The sequence below is a fragment of the Castanea sativa genome, chromosome 1, assembly GCF_040712315.1.
Source record: "Castanea sativa cultivar Marrone di Chiusa Pesio chromosome 1, ASM4071231v1".
Lineage (NCBI taxonomy): Eukaryota > Viridiplantae > Streptophyta > Magnoliopsida > Fagales > Fagaceae > Castanea > Castanea sativa.
In genome coordinates this window covers 89083094-89099207 of record NC_134013.1, presented here as the reverse complement: position 1 = coordinate 89099207, position 16114 = coordinate 89083094, and the positions used below count along the sequence as shown (strand labels likewise).

Here is a 16114-nt window from a genome sequence, read left to right as displayed (position 1 = left end):
AGTATACTCAGGATTTAAATTTAATAATTTATTACAAAAAAATGTATTGACTATTTAGTATGTTTGAGCAACTTCGCAATTTGCATATTATAAATGAAATATTGGATGGGTTTTTCAGAATTGACAAAAATTAAGAAAAGAACATTAATATCGTTAAACTTAGACATGAACATTTAATTTTAGTCATTCTTAAATATGCTAGTATGCGTGTAAGAGCATTACAAATTAATTTTCCTTAATTTTTTTTTAAAAAAATAATTCAATAGTTGAGAAAAGGAATTTAAATCCTGAATGTCTTTATTGAAAATACCAAGAAATGTCAATTGAAATACAAAGTTCTTGACAATAAAGTATTTTTAGCATGGCTAGATTTGAATTTGAATATGGGTCAATACAATTATATAACACCACAAAAATTTACTAAATATATAGATTTATGGTTTTTGTCTTTAGCTCAATGAGAAAGTTTAGGAACAACAAATTCTCATGACATTTTCACAAGAAGTTTGTTTTGAATTGCGAATTCAAATATTATTTTTTCTTATTCTTTTATTTTGGTTTATGGCAAACTAGCTCCTCAACTTGTTAACTTGTCAGTGAAAATGTGACAAGATTTTTGTTAAGAAAGTAGAAGAATTTGATCACAAATGTGTAAAAGCTTAGCAAAAGAATGAAAGATATAAAAGTTGAAAAGATATAAATGGAAAGAAGGAAACGATTTGTCTAGCCAAATCTACTACCTACCAGCCATTGCTCTTATACCAAACACTCCAACAGGAATAATGAACTGAAAAAGCTTTTGGGCTGACGTGTGTTCGAGTATTAGCCCATCAGAAAGTGGATCACATCTTAAATCCATGATACGAATTATCCTTTCCATTTTCTTTGACTAATATTGATAATATATATATATTCCCCTTTATTAAGCTATTTCCTTCGGTTGAAACTTGAAAGTAACCTATAATTGCAAATAGAATTTTCAATTTATTGGGCCAGAGTGGTAACATAGGTGATACTAAGCATTTGGTTGTCATGAACCAGCCCAAAACTTGTGATGGTTGTTTTTGATAAATTCATAGGTGGGGTTGGGGATATTTGAATCTTGGACATGTTCTTTAAAAGAACTAGAATCTCTTGGACATCTTCTTCTCTTTTTTACTCCTTTTATAGTATGGTGGTCTATAAATATATAAAATTATTAATATAGTTCACTTTAAATGACAATTAATTTTATATAAGTCCAAAAACACTACTTCGATTAAAATGTTCATTAAACGTGTCTAGAACTTTAATTTAAGTTCATTATTCATTTCAAAATTTTATAATTACTACAATTTTTTGTTTTAATAAGTCCAATAATACTTTATATGGAACAATCACTGACATCACTTTTATTATACATCAATTACAATATGCCACCTCAAAGGTTGTGAAAAAAACTCATGGTACTTTGCTTAAGTTTGAAGAGTTTCTCCTTTAAAAGTTGATTAGGCACCCCCAAACTAGATGTGTTTTTTTTTGGTGCACTGCAGATCATGCAACAATGAGGCCCCCCTTAGCCCACACGAGCAATGACTCAATGACTACATAAATAGTGAAAGCTATGAGCTTATGACCATGGATATTATGATCAAACTGAAGATGGTGAACAAATTGTATCATTTTTTTTCAAAGGTAAAAGGTTAACAGATTCAAATGATGAATGTCTCGAGTTTAATGCATTAACTAGTCGCAGACTTGTGCAATGAGTGGGAAAATTTGATATGAATATGTTTTATTAGATAATTATTGAATTAATATATTAGATTGTATATTTTTAAAAGTCAATATGTGTTATTTGAAATTTTGTTTTATATTAGAAGTGTTTTTTTTTTAGTGGTATAACAACTAACAAATTAAATATATTTTGTAGTTGGGTATTATATATAGTGAGATATGTATGAAAATACAATGCAATAATTTTTTTATTAAAAAAAATTACAATGTGAGAACTGTTAGCCCAAGTTCTAAATCTATATACTTTGTTTATTACTATACAGATGTATGCGATTCAACGCTTATATGTAATCAGACCAAGACATCAATCAGTTTTTTGTGTAAACAAAGATTGAACCCCAGATCTCTCATATAACCATAAGAAATTTTACTAGTTTGGGAGTGATTGGATTTACACTCAGAAGTTTAAGAATTCGGATTTTACTCCTTAAAGTTTGGGGTGTTTGGATTTTACACTCTGACATTTTAGAACTTGGATTTTATCTACTAAAGTTTAGAATTGTTTGGATTTTACACCCCCCAAATTCTGAAACTTCAGGATGTAAAATCCTAATACCCCAAAACTTTAGGAAGTAAAATCCAAACTCTTTTAAAACAAAGAGGGTAAAATCCGAATTCTGAAACGTTGGGGTGTAATATCCAAACGTCACCAAACTTCAGGGGGTAAAATCCAAATTCTAAAACTTCAGGGTGTAAAATCCAGTCACCTCCAAACTTTAGGAGTGTAATTTACAATTTATCCAAACAATTAAATTTGATAAAAGAGTAGCGGCGATAATGTTTAAGACAACATCATATATTGTAATCCTTGTCTACTTTGATAAAAGAATGGTAGTCCTACCAGAGAGAGACAAAGATAAAAACTCTTATAATCTTGAATATTGTTCAACCTGGATTTAAAGGGTAATTTGCAATTTTTAAAAAATAATTAATTAGAGTAGATAAAAAAAAAAACTTAAAATACAAAATTCAATCGCATCAACCAAAAGTAGAGTTCTAAAGAATACAAAAATTTATCAATCTTAAGCACAGATGCAAGAAAAAAAAAATCAACCAAAAAAATTGAGAGAGAGAGAGAGAGAAATAACATTTTTTGTGAGGGAAAACTATACAAAGAATAGAAGAAAGAATGACAAATTTATAGTAAAATGGTGTGAATTAAAAAAGACAAAATAAGAGAAGACGAAGGGAGAGATGAAGAGTGATATCAAAGTAGAAGGTGGTGGGGAGATGAAAAGGTAAGGTGGGGAGAAAGTGTAAAATATTGTTAAAAAAATTATATAAAAATTAAAAAGAAATAGGATAATGACGTGGACACTGACGTGGCTCACTCGCAATTTGTGGAATTTCTTTAAAGAGCTTGATTTTATTTTACAATTTTTTTCTTTTATTAATTTTTTCAGACTATTTTCTGTTTGGTACCCTTGAAAAAATTATGTAATAAATAGTGAACTTGAAGTATGAATAGAAGCACTGAAGCAGGCAAGGCTTGGTATGGAAGCCATTCCTGGCATGTGGCTCCTAACTAAGCCATTAAAGGTATTTCCGAAACTATATTGGGAGCGTGAATTTCTCCGAATATGAGTCTGAAATTTGAAGTAACGAAATAAAACTTGAAGCTCCTGCCATTGGTTCCTACAATTTTTTACTTTTTATTTTCTAAAGCATTATAGAAACTTATAGTTTTCTGTTATCTTAATCTGAGTAAAGATAACAGTCAGACTCTGAAAGATTATCCTGGTACGATTCTTTCAAGAATTCAAATTAGAAAGTGCGTATATGGCAAAAATGCTGAGAGAATATGCGGTGAGGAAAATAATTGTTTCACACTCGTACATGTACACTACTTCACAGTTCACACAAAATGTCTACAATTTTTTTAAAATGTGCACACTTGACACATACTGTAAAAGAGTATTGAGTATTGTAAAATGTAAAATAATCAAGGTTCATTCATATTTAGTACTTATTGATACGTTTGTGTGGCGTATATAAAAGTATCTATAATATTATAAACTACACGACATAAACTTCCAATGAAGCATGGGTAATTCATATCTTACACACTCGCGGTGGGCAAAATCCAACTATTCATTAACCTTAAGTCTTTTTTTTTTAAGAGAGAGTTTCAACTTACGGCGTTCACTCCTGATGATAGTTCTTTATTATCAGAACAAGACACCAGTTAGTTTTTGGTGTAGGCGGGGATTGAATCCCACTAGAACTCTTATTCAACCATCAGAAACTTTAGTTAGTTGCATTATTCCATAGAGAAAATCTATTGACACAATTTTTCTTACAAATTTTATGACAGTTCTAGAGGGTTAACACTTAATTGTGAATGATAAAGAAAAAAATTAGGGTCATTGAACAACTCTATTACATGCATAAATAACTATGAAAGTTCAAATAGCGTATAAAACACCAATAAATGTTTAGACCCCTAATTTCAACATTACCAACACAAACTTATACACAAACAATATATGTGCGGAATAATGAGTATAAGCAAAAACCAAACAAATAAACAATTCTACACCATAATTAAGCATAACACAATAGCAATTAAAGATAAAGAGTAAGGGTTAGAGACACGCAAATAAAAGGATAACACCGGCACGTGTTATCGAAAAGAAAACTGAAGAAGTCGGTGAAAAACCTCTCCATTGCCCTCCAAGCGGTGAAATAATCCACTAGATAATAAAGTTGAAGTACATGAATAACAAAAGACCCTCCAAGCCTCCAAGCTCTTGCTACCAACGAGTTACACCTAACCTTGTCTTCTCTAATTTTTCGGATCTCGCAATAAGCCCATTGCATCAACCAAACGAATTGATACTCTCTGAACTGCTTCCTAAGCACCAAAATACATCTTCACTGATATGGGTATGGTTAAATAAGGATTTGGCTAATAAACCTCTCAAGGGTATGTCAATGGAGAGGTTGAGAGTAGAGAAATTTGGAGAATAAAAAAGCAAAGATTGTGGATGAGTCAATCTTGGTTTTCTTTAGAGTTTCTCTCTCAAAATTCTCTTTAGAAGCTCTCTACATTTCGTGGATATAAGGGTATTTATAGTAGGGTACGTGAGGAATGTGAAAAGTCAATTTTCATCAAAACAGGGCATTCTGGCGACTTGGCCTCATGACTGGAATGAGTCGCGAGATAACTGTCAGGCCAAACTGTACTTTTTGTATTGTAGTGCTCCAGCTGTCGTGACCCTTCAGCTCCTTGCATGCTTCACACATGTGCCACTCTGGCGACTTGCCAATCGCGAGATGCAGTCGCGAGACTCCTTTGAATTGCATATATCTTGAGTTTTCTTCACACTCTCTCACACATAACCCTTACATAATTCCCACCTAAATACAGGGTACCTAATTGCTAAAATACAAGCAAATTTGGCACAGAATAAAGCTAACACATGATTGAATAAATTCAACCTTACAATCTACCCCTTTGGCTATTCCGTGACAAAACCTTAAAACAGACTCTAGACTTAAAATGTGAGTTAGGAACAGTTGCCAAAATTCACTTACACCTAACTCTAGATTCTGTGAAACTCTTGAACCATACGAGCAAGATACCTAAAAATAATAACATAACAAGATCATTGTAAGTAGAAACCTTGAGCTGCATGTGGAGCTAGCACAATGCGTTCAAGCAATAAAAGGTGTAACAATAAAGTATAGCTTGACCAAAACAAGAACAATCACTATAAATAGTGATCAAAATGATCATTCACACAAGGAATGAACATCTGGACATGCAAGCTAATAAGCTCAATGCAAAGTATCATTTGCAAGTCCAACACTCAACCGATACAAAATACTAAAGTATTTGCATCAAGGATACAAGATCCAACAAGAGCACAAAAGTAAAGTACTAAAGAGAATGCATACATAATCTGAAAGTATTAAAAAACTACAAAGCAAAGGTACACAATAAAGCAAAGTTTAAATAGACAAAATAACCATGAACTATGAACAAAAACATAGATAATATAAAGCAAAATATTAAACATAGGCTTTTTCTTTCTCTTGCTCTTCAACTTCAATGCTCTCCCTTTGATCAAGCTCTTTCTCCCCTTATCATGAACCATCTCCCCCTTTTTGTCATGGAATAACTAGTCTTCATCTTCTTCTAGCTTATTTTGGATTTGGTCCAATTGAGTTTGGAGAGATGTGAACTTTGTATCACAATGGATGTGGTGTGAGTGCATGATAGTTGCAAGTCCGGACATCTTGGTGCTAAGGTCTTGGACGGATGCCATAATGTTGTCTAACTTCTCATCATAGGAATGTGAGCTAAAGTGTGAACCACGATGAGGAGCATGACCCTCTTGCTTGACTCCCCTTTAGCTGTGACCGATGCTAGCATTGAGAGTACGAATGTTGATTGGACTTGGCTTAGGGTAGGGGTACTCATCTTCCAATGGATGAACGCCTTTAAGCTTCAAATTTTTTGAAATGAGGCGACAAAAAGGAATGCAGTTTCTCGAGGCAGTTCTTTCAATAGTTTCGCTCAAAGTATGGAAGATATGAGAGCAAATGTTGATTTCTTCATCATTAATCAGATTATGAAGGAACAAAGCTCTACCGAGATTCATGTATTTGGTGCTTGAGAGAAGATAGAGGTTGTGGAACATGATCGTTGTAAGCAGCCTCAATTCGAGAGATAGTGAAGAAACACTAATTGACTTCCCATTGGGAGAGAACTCCAAATTACCTCCGAGAGTTTCCCAAAGTAAATCCTCCTCCGGATTCAAGTCATCATACACAGGTGGCTATGGAAACATTTATCGGTTGATTCACAAAATGTCAGCAAGATATGAAGGAGTCACTGTGAATTTCTTTCCTCTAACCCAACATTTCAGCTCAACCCTTTCAAAAATTGCATTAGCATAGAATTCCTTCACCATTTGTTCATAGGTTTCATCAAAGCTGGTTAGAAGGTAGTTCCAATCCTTGGAGGCAAACCATTTTGGAATATTTGTCTCAAGGAGAGACACTTGCTCAACCACCCTTTCCACCAACAGAGGGGCATCTTTGAAGTAATTCTCATAGGCTTGAGATGCGGTATATGATCTGAATTTTCCAGCATCATGGAACCCTGTCGATGAGCGAGTCTTCTTTGATTTCAGAGTGAAGTTATCAAGATCGATCACTAGTTCCTTGCCCTTGCTACTACTTCCTTTCACAGCTGATTTCTTGAAAAGAGACATCTTCAAGCACAATCATATAATATCAAAGAGCAAGAAGAAACACAAAAAAGTAACAAACTTGTTTAGCAACAAGTTAGTCCCAAAATAGACATTGAATTTAAAAACCTAAAAATAGAAAATTAAAGAGTAATTCAAACAAAATCAACATTTGAAGACATAAATCAACAATACATGATAGAATCATGGCATTAAGCACTCAAACATGTCAAAGTGTGTGTGTGTGTGTGTGTGTGTGCATCAAATGCAAAAGTGTGTAAACTAGGGCAAAGTGTAAAAACACATAATCATATGATGTTTCAAGATCAAAGAAACATGACTATTCCAACAACCTTTGTATTCCATGGAATCCAAAGAAACACACAAAAACGTCTAAGGGATATTTTATCATGAACATGGTATGCACAACACAACAAAAACATGGTACAATGCACAAAAATGAAGAACAAACATGTAAAATAGGCATTATACTAACAAAATCAACAAAACCCATAAACCAATCTCAACAAAACATCATCAAAACCATATTCAAACATCATATTTTCAAATCTCAACATAAACACAAAATCCAAGAAATCTAGGGCTAGAAACATGAAATATTGTGGAGATAAGAGAAAACCCATACCTTTTCTTGAAGATTGATGAAGTAAATGGAGGTTTTATGAGTGAGTATGGAGGTTCTGGAAGAGGGAGAGGCGGACAAGACAAAGTGTGTTCACGTGATGTGAGGGAAAACTTAAAAGTTTTTGAAAACTGTCTTAGATTTAAACTTATTTGTGCAAAACATGCAATTTTCATGACTAGAATGAGTCGCGAGCAAGTCGCCAAAATCCCATGACAAATTTTGAAAAATTTGTCTGTGTTTTTCGCGACTGGGAAGTCCACTTGCAAGCGAGTCATGAGGGGACCCCTAAATCCTTCTGAGTAAGCTCATGACTGGAGCTCCACTCGCGAACAAGTTGCCAATATGAGTTGCAAAAATCTCAAAAACCCAGAATTGTTGAAAAATTTTCTAAGTCTTTTTCGCTACTGGGTCTCACGACTGGGTTGACTCGTGAAAGTGTGTCTCCAAAAAACAGAGTTGCACAAATTTTTGAATTTTTTGAATTTTTCAACAAAAAAAAAAACCTTTCCAAAAACAAATAAAAATACTCAAAAATCTTTTTGTGTTTGATCAACATATGATTAAGCATATGTAACTCATTTAATCAAGTACAATCACACAAATAAATAAGGCGTTCATTGAATGTAAACAAGTGTGATGTGTGTGGATATCAAATATGAGATAGTCTTTAGTCTAATGTGAAGCTTCAATGATCAATTCAACCAAGGCATACACAATTAGCACTAGGAAGAGTGACCAATCTCAATTATAGAAATATGCATATATGACCTCCCACAAAGCTTGATTACATACCTTTGAAGCTTTTCATTTGGCTTCTTACATTCCATAACTTTTGATCCTTTACGAACAAAGACATCTTATTTTGAGATTGATGTCTGACATTTTTTATATTTCGATTTGATGAATAAGCCTTTGGCTTTTGGGCACCATACATTTTTATTACAAGTCGCTTTCCCTTTTCCAAATCAAATATTAGTATGTGCGACGACTTTTGCAGGTCATTATCTCTTTTTGAGATTTAACATTGGTTGAGCTATATTGAGCAAAAACATAAATGAATGGGAAGATATATAGGCACAAGTCTATGCATGTCTCAAGATCAACAAAACCATTGACTAATCATTCATGAAAAGTTAGAAGATCTATTTACAACAATCACATAAATGTCAAGATTTCTCCCACAATGATATGAGTTCATAGAGAACAAGCTATGCTCATAAATGCTCAAAGCCATTTGTACGAAGATACAAGGCGAAACATGCATGTGACAAAACACAAAGAAAATGTGCGACGGCTTTTGCAGGTCATTATCTCTTTTTGAGATTTAACATTGGTTGAGCTATATTGAGCAAAAACATAAATGAATGGGAAGATATATAGGAACAAGTTTATGCATGTCTTAAAATCAACAAAACCATTGACTAATCATTTATGAAAAGTTAGAAGATCTATTTACAACAATCACTTAAATGTCAAGATTTCTCCCACAATGATATGAGTTCATAGAGAACAAGCTACGCTCATAAATGCTCAAAGCCATTTGTACGAAGATACAAGGCAAAACATGCATGTGACAAAACACAAAGAAAATGTGCGACGGTTTTTGCAGGTGATTATCTCTTTTTGAGATTTAACATTGGTTGAGCTATATTGAGCAAAAACATAAATGAATGGGAAGATATATAGGCACACGTCTATGCATGTCTCGAGATCAACAAAACCATTGACTAATCATTCATGAAAAGTTAGAAGATCTATTTACAACAATCACATAAATGTCAAGATTTCTCCCACAATGATATGAGTTTATAGAGAACAAGCTACGCTCATAAATGCTCAAAGCCATTTGTACGAAGATACAAGGCAAAACATGCATGTGACAAAACACACAGAAAATGTCGATCAAACTTTTTAGATTTTCTACTTTTTATGTGTTTTTGGAATTTTTTTGACACAAAACAACAAAAGATTGATAAAAAAGAAACAAACACTCAAAGAATTTAAAAACAACAAACACAACAGTAAAAGAACATGCTAGAATGCAAAACATAAGCACACAACTAAACAATGTCACATCAAATAGGAAGTATTAATGCATGGACATGTTCTAATGCTTATGCATGTATACCCTTTGTCACCCACACAACATGTGCGTTTGGGGTGATATCCCTAGAGGATTGGGTACGAGAATTGTGACTCTCAAACCTTTGGGTGAAGCTTGCCAAACACAAAGTGGTATCAATCATCTTCATCACATCCCTTAACCCGGGATCACCTCCTTGCCCTCATTATTGCTTGGCATTCCCTTTCCTTTTTCCTTGTTCCCTTAGCTTTTGAGAATCCACCTTCTTCAAAGCATGAAGTTTGTAGCAATTGGGTCTTGTGTGTCCTTAGGCTCCAAAATGGTGGCAAAAGTGTTGAACTTGAGGACCTCTTTTGGACTTTGGAAGAGACTTCCCTTTAGCCTTGGGTTTGGCCACCAATGGAGGTTAAGGTCTTGTCAAAACCTTTAGAGTAGATCCATTTGGCCTTTTCTCCTCCTTCACCTTCTCAACACTTGAAGTTGCTGCCATTGGTTCCTTAGCTTTCACGAACTTCATCTCCTTTGACCCATTGGCACTTGAACTACTCTCCCCGGTATAACCTAAGCCGCTTTTATAAAAAAAAAAGGATTTTGATGTGCAAGCACTTCATTAAGCTTCTTGGAGGCAACTTGCTCCAATTTAGCATTGGCTTGAATCACTTCAAGTTCAAGGAACTTGATCTTGGAATATGCCTCAGTGAGTTCTTCATTTAACGCCTCAACTTCACACTTTGTTTCTTTGTACCTTGTGAGTATTCTTTTATAGTCTTGTTCAGCCTTCTTCATTTTTCTAATCGACAAGAGAATTGTAGGACTCTTGTAATCCCTTGGTTCCTTCCTCTTCATCATCAGAATCTTCTCCAATTCCCATAGATTCTTCCTCAGTGTGCTCACCGAGTTCTTCCACTAAAAGGCTCAAATCCTCCAATGAGTCCACGAGTGCTATGGCCATAAATGTAGAGTAGTTTCCATCTCCGCCACAGCTCTCCTCCGATTCTGAATTTGACCCATCCAAGTCACGAAGGGTAGTGGCAAACACTTTACCCTTTGCTTTCAAGTACGTGGGGCATTCTTTCTTTACATGCCCATATCCTTTGCACTCAAAGCATGTAACTCCTTGAGCTAGAGAAGAATCCTTAGAGTCCTTCTTCTTAAAGTCTTTTGTGTCTTTCTTGAAGTTTGAAAATTTTCCCTTCTCAAAAGATTTTTCATCTCTCTTGAACTTTAAGAACTTACAGAAGTACTTAGCTAGGTATGCCACCTCTTTTTCGACCTCATCCTCATCCGAGGACTCTTGAGCTTCCAATCTTTCATTGATTGTCTTGAGTGCAAGGGATTCCTTTGTGTTGGGAGAGATAGCTCATAGGTTTCAGGAGAGTCAATGAGTTCTTGGATTTTAATCTCATCAAGATCCTTGCTCTCCTCGATGGCAGTATCCTTTGCACGGAAACTCTTCGGCAATGAGCGGAGAATCTTCCTTACAATCTTGGAATCCTCCGTCTTATCACCCAAGTCGAACTTCCCGATCACCACTTCATTTAGCTTCCCATAAAATGAGTCGAATGACTCGTCTTCACTCATTTTCAACTCCTTGAAGTGTGTGGTAAGCATTTGCAACTTGGTGTCCTTCACCTTTTTGGTTCCCTCATACGTTGTCTCCAAGATTTGCCATGCCTCCTTGGCAATTGTAACATGAGAGATCCTAAGAAATTCGTCAGGAGAAACACCACAAAAAATAGCATTTAGTGCATTGTTATTAGCATTAGCTGCCGCAAGGGCTACCTATTCCATGTGGATTTGGCGGCCTTTGGCCTAGTCCATCCTATCTCAATAGCGTCCCAAACACTATCATCAATAGAACAAAGGAATTCCCTCATACAGACTTTCCAAAATGTATAATTACCATCATAATAGGGAGGTGCATTGAGAGATTGAGATCATTCCATCTCAGCCGGGGTTTAGGATCACACTTAGGTAATGAAACCACAACAAGTGCACCCGCTCTGATACTAATTGAAAGTTTAATTTGCGTATAAAACACCAACAAACGTTTAGACCCCCAATTTCAAAATTACCAACTCAAGCTTATACACAAACAATATATGTGCAGAATAATGAATATAAGAAAAATCCCAAACAGATAAACAACTCTACACCATAATTAAACACAACACAACAACAATTAAAGGTAGAGAGTAAGGACTAAAAAGATGCAAACACAAGGATAACACCGGCACGTGTTATTGAAGAGGAAACTGAAGAACTCGGCGAAAAATCCCTCTGCTGCCATCTAAGCAGTGAAATGATCTACTAGAGAATAAAGTTGGAGTACATGAATAACAAAAGACCCTCCAAGCCTAGTCTACCCAATGTACTTGAGCCCTCCAAGCTCCTGCTACCAACAGGTTACGCCTAACCTTGTCTTCTCTAGCTTTCTGGATCCCGTAATAAGCTCATTGCATCAACCAAATGAATTGGTCCTCTCTGAACTGCTTCCCAAGCACCAAAATACCTCTTCACTAATATGGGTATGGCGAGATAAGGATTTGGCTAATGAACCTCTCAAGGGTATGTCAATGGAGAGGGTGAGAGTAGAGGAATTTGGAGAATCAAAAGCGAAGATTGTGGATGAGTCAATCTTGGTTTTCTTTAGGGTTTCTCTCTAGAAGCTCTCTACATTTCGTGGGTATAAGGGTATTTATAGTAGGATACGTGAGGAATGTGAAAAGTCAATTTTCATTAAAACAGGGCATTTTGGCAACTTGGCCTTGTAACTGGAACGAGTCACGAGTTTGAGTCGAGAGATAACTGTCAGGCCAGATTGCACTTTTTGTCCTGTAGTGTTCCAGTTGTCATGACCTTTCAGCTCCCTACATGCTTCACACGTGTGCCACTTTGGCGACTTGCCAATTGTGAGCTAGTCACGAGACTTTTTTGAATTGCACAATCTTGAGTTTTCTTCACACTCTCTCACGCATAACCCTTACATAATTCCAATCAAAATACAGGGTATCTAATTGCTAAAATACAAGCAAATTTGGCTCGGAATAAAGTTAACACATGAGATTGAATAAATTCAACCTTACAAACTAAAGTCTATCTGAAAAAGAAAAATCAATAAAGTCATTGTTCCTTTAATATACAATACATTAATGCTAGCCAGTCCAACGTACATCAATATAAGAAAGAAAAACGGTAGAAGCACACTACGTTACACACCCACCAGGGAAAAAAAGGTTGAAAATGGTACATATGAATAACCTTGGAAGACATCTATCCAGCTAATTAAATCAATCCCCTCAGCAGTTTCCTCATTCCGAAGGTCTTCATGAACAAATCCTGATTCCTTGCAATCATAACCTGCCCTATAGTCACTCCAACAACTAGTCCAAATCCATACCCAATCAAAACAATTTTCCAACCAAATTGAAATGGAGATCCCAAATCTTGACTCTCTTCAGGAGTTGAAGGTGAAGGCAGTGAAACCTCAGAGTTCTTACATTTCTTTGTCAATGAGATTCCACACAATCCTGGATTTCCTTCAAATGAATTGCTTGGGAAAGTGTTAAATTGTTTTCCTTGTGGTATAGGTCCCACGAGATGATTATTAGAAACATTGAAGGATGCCAGGAAAGTAAGTTGTGTTAGCTGTTGTGGGATTTCTCCAAAGAGCTTGTTTTGAGAAAGGTCTAGTGATTCCAGATTTACAAGGTTTTTTAAGCCTTGTGGGATTTGACCAGTGAGAATGTTATTGGAAAGATTGAGCAAACGAAGGCCTTTCAAATTTAAATTTCCAATGAATTCTGGAATAGCTCCGGTAAATCTATTGCTTGAGAAATCAAGGGCTGTAAACAATTCTTGGACCTTCTTGTAATCTGTGACCACTCCTTTGTTTATCATTATCATTGCATAATTATACTGAAATTTCCATGAGAAATTTATAACACTGTTTTGCACATCGATGGATGAAGTAACTTGAATGTATGTTAACTTGTTTGCACTCTCAAGTCTGGAAGATCTGGAATATTGAAAGAATTTTAATGGCAAACTTCCTGTAAAACTATTGTACGAGAGGTCAAAGATTTGCAAGCTGGGAAACTTATATTTTGCTTTATGAGTCCATATTGGGCCATAGAATTCGTTGGACCGCAAAATGAGAAGCTTTAAATTTGGAAGGTTTCCTAACCATGTGGGAAAAGTGTCATTGAATTGGTTATTACTGAAATCAAGGGCCTTCAACATTATACACTGGGCCAAAGATCTCGGTAACAATCCTTGAAACTTGTTTTGGCTGAAGTTGATCATCATTAATTTGCTTCCACTTGTCCAAGCTTGTGGGATTTTTCCTTCGAATGCATTCCTTCGTAAATCCAATATGAGCAGAGAATCACCAAAGTTGTGCAAGCATTGAGGAAGTGAACCACTTAAGTTGTTAATTGACAAATCAAGGACCTGAAGAGAACTCATGTTACAAATCAACTCTGGAATTTTTCCGGTGAATGAATTGTTTGATACAAGATATTGCAAGGTGGAGAAGGATGGAATTGGAAGTGTCCCTTGGAGTTTGTTAGACTCGAGGTCTAAAATAGCTAGATGGGTCCAAGGAAGAAGAATTGGATGTTGACCAAGGCTTGTAAGAAAGTTGTAAGAAAGGTCAATAAGCTCCAAATTTTCTTTACTCACGTTCCAAAACCATTCCGGTACTTGACCATGAATGTTGTTGTCACCTAGATCTAGCCATGTTAGTTCATCTTGGTTTGCTAGGAAGTTTGGAAACTTGCTCAAGTTGCACCTAAACAATCCTAAATTTTGGAACTTTTGAAGTGTTGTATTGTCACTAGTTTCACTAATACTTAATGACACCCCACAATTAGATAGATGCAAGGAAGTCAATTTTTTGAGCTTAACAAACTTGTCAAACTCCACTTTGGCAGTAAAGTTGTTCATGGAAAGATCAAGTAATTCAAGATTCTCAAGGTTAAAGATTGAGCTTGGAATCTGACCCGTAAGGTCGTTGACCGCCAATTCCAAGATAGATAATTTTGTGAGGTTCATAAGCCCAGAAGGAATCTGACCACTAATAAAATTATTATATAGAAAAAGGTATGTTAGTTGTGTCAGGTTTGCAAATTCAAAAGGGATTGGACTTGTCAATTCATTATCCATGAGGCTTAGAAAAGAAAGTTGGATGAGGTTTCCAAAGGAAGATGGGATGTGGCCCTTGAAAGTGTTAAATGAAAGATCCAGAAAATTTAGATTCGTGAGGTTACCAAGTGAAGATGGAATGAACCCAGAGAAGTTGCAACTTTTCATATCAATTTTAGTCAAAGAACCAAGGTTTCCTATTGAACTTGGTAGCTTACCTGATAAATTTGTGTTTGCGAGGATTATTTCCTCAAGGGGACTACTCCATTGAAAGTCAGGTAGATAACCTGTGAGACCTTCATTGAATTGCACATCAAGGACTCGTAAATTTGGAAGCTTAAAGATGCCTATCGGAAATTCCCCGTTCAATTGGCAGTCACTGAGACGAAGGGAAGTTAAAGAAGACAAATTTCCCAAGATATTGGGCACAATGGAGATTATGCTCACCCAACTCAAATCAAGATTTTCTAGGCGGGTTAAATTTTCAACTAGATGTCCTAGACTTGGCTTCTTGATTTCCAAATGGTTCAAAGACAGATCAAGGGATGACATTTGGGACAATTGTGAAAATTCTAGTGGGATTTGACTAGAAAACATAGAACCGGAGAGATTGAGATGTGTTAGTTTGGATAGATTGGAAACTGTGGATGGAATTTGAGAGTAGTTAAAATGATTGTCAGCAAGATTAAGACTTCGGAGATGAACAAGACTGAAAAGGCTGCTGCTAGAGTTAATAGAACCGTAGAGATAGCTGCTATGGAGGTCAAGACCAATGACATGGCCATTGAACTCATCACACTCTACCCTATCCCATGAGCAGCAGTCACTGTTGTTTCCTTCTAATGTCCAGGATGCAACCTTGGGATAAGCCGATGGATCAATGGAAGCAGTTTTGTTGATGACAAAGCTTTGCTTAAATTGCAGCAAGTAAGACCTTTCGTGACCATGGCAAAGAGGCTGTACAAAGGAAAACGAGCGAGTGGCTATGAGATGAAATGTTGAGAGGAAAGAAAGCCAGTACACAAATTTTAAACGATACAAAGAGGATGCCATACTTTAAGTCTAAATTAACCACGGAGTTTTTGCTCTTATATAGGCAAGGAATGCAAAAGAAGGGCTTTTAATCTTCCCTTCTATTGGACTGATTGTTAGATATTTCATATTCCTCCAATGTATTATCTCCTCCACAAATGTAATATCTCCTCAACAAAGGTACCAAACCCATCAATCAATATCAATCATCAATATATATATAAAAGCAGAGAC

At 35.6% G+C, this 16114-nt stretch overlaps 1 protein-coding gene across 1 annotated transcript; it reads right to left on the bottom strand.

The window, feature by feature from the left end:
- Positions 1-12955: 12955 nt before the first annotated feature.
- Positions 12956-15855, bottom strand: LOC142624020 (uncharacterized). Its single transcript, XM_075797550.1, has 3 exons — positions 14630-15855; positions 14095-14182; positions 12956-14034 (listed from the first exon to the last, which is right to left on the bottom strand). Exons 1-3 carry the CDS (start codon positions 15443-15445, stop codon positions 12989-12991), a joined length of 1950 nt encoding a protein of 649 aa, XP_075653665.1. The 5' UTR covers positions 15446-15855; the 3' UTR covers positions 12956-12988.
- Between the last annotated feature and the right edge of the window lie 259 nt (positions 15856-16114).

Excerpts from the sequence above, each read along its gene's own strand:
- LOC142624020 (XM_075797550.1), bottom strand. The coding sequence starts at position 15,445 with ATGTTTTCTAGTCAAATCCCACTAGAATTTTCACAATTGTCCCAAATG. Across the intron at positions 14,183-14,629 it reads TGAACAACTTTACTGCCAAA|TTGATTTGTAACATGAGTTC; the intron begins GTGGAGTTTGAC and ends AAAATTCCAGAG. Across the intron at positions 14,035-14,094 it reads TCAATGCTTGCACAACTTTG|CTTGGACAAGTGGAAGCAAA; the intron begins GTGATTCTCTGC and ends AAATCCCACAAG.